Source organism: Hydra vulgaris, chromosome 02 (assembly GCF_038396675.1).
Source record: "Hydra vulgaris chromosome 02, alternate assembly HydraT2T_AEP".
NCBI lineage: Eukaryota > Metazoa > Cnidaria > Hydrozoa > Anthoathecata > Hydridae > Hydra > Hydra vulgaris.
Window position 1 is genome coordinate 67342393 of NC_088921.1, and position 6637 is coordinate 67349029.

Here is a 6637-nt window from a genome sequence, read left to right on the forward strand (position 1 = left end):
AAGGGAAAAAAAAAACATAACAATTCTTATGTAGATAGTATATACATAAGAGGAAATATATAATTTATATATATTAACAGTTATCTATAATTTAAATATTCAGTAAACTCCCGGTTATTCGAACCTCCAAGAGGAATAAGAATTTACTTCGAATAACCGAAATTTCGAATAACTGAAAATCCTCTTTAAAGTAGCCATATTTCAAGTTACTATCAAACTTTAACAAAATTAGAGAGCAAAAAAGGAGAGTGGTATTGGAATAAGATGCTGCTTAAGTCTTTTCTTTGTAAAATAACAAATTCTTTACAATATTTTGAAGAAATTATCCATTTTAGATTGCTTTTTTGTTTCGAAAGAGTGTTTGTCAAACATCTTTAGTACAAATCTTTGTGATTGTCGGATTTTGTTGTCATTATTTGACCATTATTGTCAATAAGTAACCTAATTGCGCGTGCGTTTAAAAAATACGTTGCAACATGTTCGACTTGTTGTGAAATGCATTGCAAAGTTATCTTCAATCAAATTAAAACTTCGAATAACTGAGTAGGTATTTTATGATCCCCAATATCAAGGGGACCAGAAAATAATTTCGAATAACCAAAATTTCGAATATCATGTCAAATATTCGAATAACTGATGGATATAAAATCAATTTGTTACTTAGATTATCATATTCCTTATCTATAACAGTCGTATCCAACGTAAAACATTGTAAAATATAGAATATAACATCAATCTGTTACTTAGAATATCATATCCCCCTTGTATAACAGTCGAATCCAACGTAAAACCTTGTAAAATACAGAATATAACATCAATTTGTTGCTTAGAATTTCGTATCCCCCTTGTATAACAATCGTATCTGGCATAAAGTTTAGTAAAATATAGGATATAAAATCAATTTGTTACTTAGAATATCATATTCCCTATGTATAACAGTCGTATCTGTAAAAACGTAAAACCTTGTAAAGTATTGGATACATAATCAATCTGTTGCTTAGATTATCATATCCTTTATCTATAACTCTCTGCGTTTTCAATTTTTCTATGGGGGGTATGATATTCTAAGCGGATACGATTTCTATTACATACGCCATAGTTAAGGCAGCTCATAGCTAACGAAACTTTTCTTGCTTCAATTGAGCTGAGCAAGTTTTTAAAAAGTTTGGTGAATACCGATTTTTTAGCACTGAACTTACGAAAAAACTTACGTTAGCTTTGTTAAACGCAACTTCGTGAATACGAATTTCACAGTTTTGAACTTACGCCAAACTTGTGCCATACTTACGCAAAAAAAGTTTGGTGAATACGCTCGCAGTTCCTTACGGAATGTGCACTTACGGAAAAGACTCGAAAGCATTCATTAAAGTGTTATAAAAAAAAAATGTTATTGTTTAAATAAGAATGTTAAATGATTCTTCAATAATTTATAATATATATATATATATATATATATATATATATATATATATATATATATATATATATATATATATATATATATATACATTCAAATTTTGCTCCTTTTGCCCCCTGTCACTACGCTAGTGTTTATATATATTTATATATTTCACAGTTTAGTTTAACTTCACGTGTTGTTTGGCCGTTGTCAGTTCTTAGTGAATCTTGAAATTAAATTATCACTACTTTTCGACTAGCAACAGATCATATAACAGAGCACAACATAAAATCATTCTATTTGAAAACAAGTAAGAACTATTTTTCAGCATTTTAATATATAAGTAAGTTTTAGCATTCATAAATTTAATAAGGTCTTTTTTTTGATTTTAACAATTGCATTGTTTCCTTATTAACGCAATTGTATTCATATGTTAACGTTGTTCAAGTTATCGTCGTTATTTAATTCTTATTCATTAAATGACATTTTAAAAAGTTTATTTTATGAAAGTCTTTTTATAAAAGTTTTGTAAATTTATAAAAGTTTACAATTGAAACTAATTAATATTATATAATAATAAGTATTATAGTTACTGAGTTAATTATAGGTATTTATGCAGGGCCGTCTTAAGGCCATCGGGGGCCCTAGGCTAGACTTAATTTGGAGGCCCCCTTTTTCCTTAGTAAAAAAATTAAATCAAATACTAAAATAGGAAACATTTATTAAAGCAATGATAAAATTTACATGTGACGTTTACGTGATTTTTTTCTTGAAAATTCTTTAATAATATCATCAAAATCAATGGTTAAAAGAACATCTGATTCAATTGACATTAACGACAAACAGTTCAATCTTTCTTGCAGCATGGTTGAGTGGAGTTCATTTTTTATAAGTTTTAGTTTTGAAAATGATCGCTCGCCAGTGCAATTTGAGACCACCATTGACAGAAAAATTCTAAGGGAAATTTCAATATTTGGAAAAGTTGATTCCAAGTGGTCTCTTTTTAATGTTGAGTAAAATTCTGTAAATGAATGTTCATCTTTTGAAATGTAATATTTAAATTGCTGGCACTCAAAAAAAAGTTCATTTTCATTTATGTCCTTCTTATAAATTTGTGCTAGGTTTGAACAATGGTCTTTTAGTTCAACATTGGCAATTGTTTGAATGTTTACTAGAAATCCGAAATTGTCATTGATCTTCTCATATGCTGATGTTCTTTTTTCTAAATTTGATGTTAGTGAATCAATAACAGGAAGGTATGTTTCAATTTTGAATTTATAACTTCCCTGAAATTCCAATTCTTCAGCCTCACCATCAAAAAAGGCCATACGTCGGCTTCTTTTTTTTGTTCTTTTTGAAGAATCTCTGTAGTCAGTGTTTGGAAGCAAGATTTTGGATTTTTCCTGGTAATTCTCAAATTGACTCCTCAAATCTTTAATGAAATGCAACAATGACTTTAGAATCCGAACTGCAACATCCAGGTTTAAATTTTCTTTCTGTAAAATCTTCGATGTTTCATTAAAATGACAAAGAATATCATTCCAGAAAATTGTCAGAAAAACAATCTCAAAAGTGTTCATTTTCGTGATGTGATTTTGAGCATTATTTTGAGTTTCTTTTGACTGACTTATGTCCTTGATCAAAAATTCAAGTGCTTTTTTAATCTCATCATAACTGTCATGCAGACAAGTCACAGCATCTGCACGTGCTGACCATCGAGTTCAAGAAAGCTGTTTGACAATTTTTTTGCCTTTGCCAACAAAAGACAGAAGCACTTGCCAACGATGAGTTGATGCAGAAAAAAAGTTGTAGAGGCATTGAACAAAGTCAAAAATAATAATTGCTTCTAAACAACATCCAGCTGCACTGTTGCCAACCAGATCTAAAGAATGTCCAGCACAAGGAATAAACAATGCTGATTCACTTTTGTCTTTAATCCTCTTTTGTAGGCCTGAGTACTGTCCTGCCATATTTGATGCATTATCGTATGACTGCCCACGACAGTCAGATATTGAAATTTCATTTTCTTGTAAAAAATTCAAAACCACTGTTTCTAAATGTTCAGCTCCATGCCCGTGAATGGGAACAAATTGCAAAAAACGCTCAACTGGTGCCAAGTCTTTAACATATCGAACTGTAAAAGTTAATTGATCTACATGTGACAAGTCTGGAGTTGAGTCAACGCTGATTGAGTAGTATTTTGCTTTTTTTAATTCAGAAATTATTTCGCTCAAAACTTTATTTCCCATTAGGCATATAAACTCCTCACAGATATTGGCGGAGAGGTATGAAGTGTTAACTTTTCCAGAATTTCCATGTTTTTTCATGTGTTCATGTAGGAATGGGTCAAACTGGCTAAGTAACTCAAGAGTTCCTAAATAATTACCATTTTGCTCTGAACCAACGGTTTCATTGTTTCCACGAAATGGCAATCCTCTTGATGACAAGAACTTTACAACTGCAACAATTCTTTTCAGCACATTTTGCCAGTACAATTGTTCGTTATGTAACTGTTTTATTAATACAGAGTCAAGCTGGCCACTTTCTCCCTGCCGACTGGAGTAAGTAAGCATATTTTTGTGATGTTCAGAACCATTCTCGTGTCCAGATATACATTTTAAGGCATTTTTCCAGTCATCAAATCCAGTTGTGGAAAAATTAGAGTGTTTGCTGGAGAATAAGGTACAAGCAAAGCAAAAAACAGAACCTGTTGAAGGTGAGTATAATAGCCATTCACGATTGACAAATTCGCCATTGTGTAGTTCACGTTTAAAGCAAGATTTTGATAAGTACCTTTTTGTCCGCAACTCAACCTTTCCGAATTTTTGAAGCTCCCATCATTGTTCTGGCACATGGACGGGCCATTAGAAATCCAAAATGATTGAGCTTCTTGGGATAACTGATGCCACAATGCTGGGTCAGTTTCTTGAGTAGTTTTTGTTGTTGCGTTTGGATAAGTTTTAATTTGATTTGATTCTGGCTCCTGTGCTGGTTCTGGCTCCTGTACTGGTTCTGGAACCTGTGCTGGTTCTGACTCTTGCTCTGGTTCTGGCTCCTGCTCTGGTTCTGGCTCCTGTTCTGGTTCCAGTTCCTGTTGAATTTCTAGAGTTTCATTTGGCAACAAAGCACTATCAATGCTACGAAATTTGAAGTTGGACAAAGAAATACATCTTCGGACACAACAGGCTTTGACTTTTGTACCAAAAGAAATGATGTCAAAGGAAGATATTTTGAAATGTCTTCTTTTGCTTTAGCGGCTTTTTTCCTCTTTGCAGCACCACTTTGATAAGTCCGATTAGACATGTTAAATGACTTTTTTTCAAAACAGATGTTTTAAGTTGATCACAGCAATTTCAAATTCAATCTAATGGGATATTTTAAGTGCTTGTATTTAACACTGCTTATCGGAAAATTTATGTTTATTTTCGGACGCATGCATGCATTTTTGCTTATCAAGAAAAAAAAAATTCCCTAGGGGGCCCCCAAACTGAAAAACTGATACTTTTCTAAAAATAATTAAAAAAAATCTTATCAAGAAAAAAATTATTCCCGAGGGGCCCCCAAACTATAATTTCTTCAGAAAATTTAGAAATATAATTTTTTATTTATATAAATTTGAAAAAAAATCCAGACACATTTTGGGGGCCCCTAAAAATCGGGGGCCCTAGGCTGCAGCCTACCTAGCCTATGCGTTAAGACGGCACTGTATTTATGTATTTGATTCATGAAACGTAATTAAATAAATTTATTATGCCGCGTTTCGTAAGTTTTTTCCCGTTATAAACTGTTTCGCAAGTTGTGGTGCGAAATAGTTTCGCTTCGAAAGAAACATGGTTTTTTATCATTATTTCAAAAAATAAAACCTTTAAATTTTTTTAATTATTTTTTTGCAATTGTATCTATTTAGCCAACGAACTTTCTATATTGACTTAAAAACGTCGTTTAGCGAAAAAGCTCGTTTCGGAAGTGCGACTTCCGTAAGTACTACTTTCGTATGTAGTAAAATAGTTTTATTTCGTAAAACTTGCGAAAGACTACACTTCGTAAGAAGCGTTTGCGAAATGAACAACGACGGTTTTTTTTGTTTTGTAGAATTCGGTACGAAAAAAAAATTCCTGATTCTCAACATCCTTCCGAAAGAATTTTATTTTTTCGGAATTGTACGAAATCCTCTGGTTAACAACTCTACTTTAAACACTCTTATGTAATTCTTTAAAATCTTTAAAAACTAATTTATCATACATAACGATAGAATATTTACTGTTAGTCCTCTGAGTTTGCATTTCTTCAAAGAGATTTTTCCGTATGGTTCCGTATGGTTAGGGTACTCAAAAAGCAGGCCTTATTTATAAATATTCCTGTTCCTTTTAACTTTTTTGAATTTTTTAATATGCAAATTTTAACTTTATAGTTCACTTGTTTTATTACGATTGATCAAGGTTTACTTTGTCCAGTTTTTCCGGTCCTATGTGCCCTTGCAATAACTACGCAACTTGTATTTAGTTTGTTTTCAAAAATACCTAAAACATTTTCTTCAGATTGATTCCAACTTTCAGATTCAATTTCAGGTATTCCTTCAAGCTGCAAACTGCTTCTTCTCAGTCGATTTTCCAGCTGCCGCAGCATATTTTTTTCTAATGCATTAAGTACTACTTTTGTAACAATTTTTTCTTTAATTTTATTGGTTTTTTCTTCTTAGGTATCTTGTGAAAAAGTAACACTGTTTTCGATATCTTTTTGAGTGTGCTCAATTTTTGAGACTCTGTCATTTGTTTTTACCAAGTCAAATTTTCTCAATTTATTTTCATTTTGTAAAGTTTTGCAGATTTCTTTAATTCCTGTTAATTCTTTCAACAGTCCATCGAGTCCATCGATTCTTTGTAATTTTTAAATTACCAGTTATAAGTTTGAGAATGTTTTTTGCTTTTTAAACATCTCAGAGAATATTTTTCAAACTAATTACACATATATTTCTGAAGCTTCTATATTGGATTGAATTTCTTTTTTATCAGTATTTTTATTCTTTTCCATTTTATTTACAAGTTATATACCAATTTGTTTTTATTTAAAAATATATATTTATGTATATATATTTTTTTATAATTCCAAACAATCAAAAAAACTAATACTTTTTAAAAGTTCAAACAATCACGCTGCAAATAAACGTCCGTTCACTTCCTCGTCTTACACGAGTATGAGCTTCAAAATACCTATGACTAGTAAGTTGATAAAATAATC

At 31.2% G+C, this 6637-nt stretch overlaps 2 protein-coding genes across 2 annotated transcripts; both read right to left on the reverse strand.

The window, feature by feature from the left end:
• Nucleotides 1-2139: 2139 nt before the first annotated feature.
• Nucleotides 2140-2979, reverse strand: LOC136076253 (uncharacterized). The gene has a single exon (XM_065789727.1). The coding sequence runs from the start codon at nt 2977-2979 to the stop codon at nt 2140-2142; it is 840 nt and encodes a 279-aa protein (XP_065645799.1).
• Nucleotides 2980-3120: 141 nt separating this feature from the next.
• LOC136076254 (zinc finger MYM-type protein 1-like) lies at nt 3121-6025 on the reverse strand. Its single transcript, XM_065789728.1, has 3 exons — nt 5845-6025; nt 4213-4591; nt 3121-4069 (listed from the first exon to the last, which is right to left on the reverse strand). The coding sequence occupies exons 1-3, from the start codon at nt 6023-6025 to the stop codon at nt 3121-3123; spliced, it is 1509 nt and encodes a 502-aa protein (XP_065645800.1).
• Between the last annotated feature and the right edge of the window lie 612 nt (nt 6026-6637).

Excerpts from the sequence above, each read along its gene's own strand:
- LOC136076253 (XM_065789727.1), bottom strand. The coding sequence starts at position 2,979 with ATGAACACTTTTGAGATTGTTTTTCTGACAATTTTCTGGAATGATATT.
- LOC136076254 (XM_065789728.1), bottom strand. The coding sequence starts at position 6,025 with ATGCTGCGGCAGCTGGAAAATCGACTGAGAAGAAGCAGTTTGCAGCTT. Across the intron at positions 4,592-5,844 it reads GACCGGAAAAACTGGACAAA|TCAAAGCCTGTTGTGTCCGA; the intron begins GTAAACCTTGAT and ends TTGGTACAAAAG. Across the intron at positions 4,070-4,212 it reads AGCTTCAAAAATTCGGAAAG|CAAACACTCTAATTTTTCCA; the intron begins GTTGAGTTGCGG and ends CTTATTCTCCAG.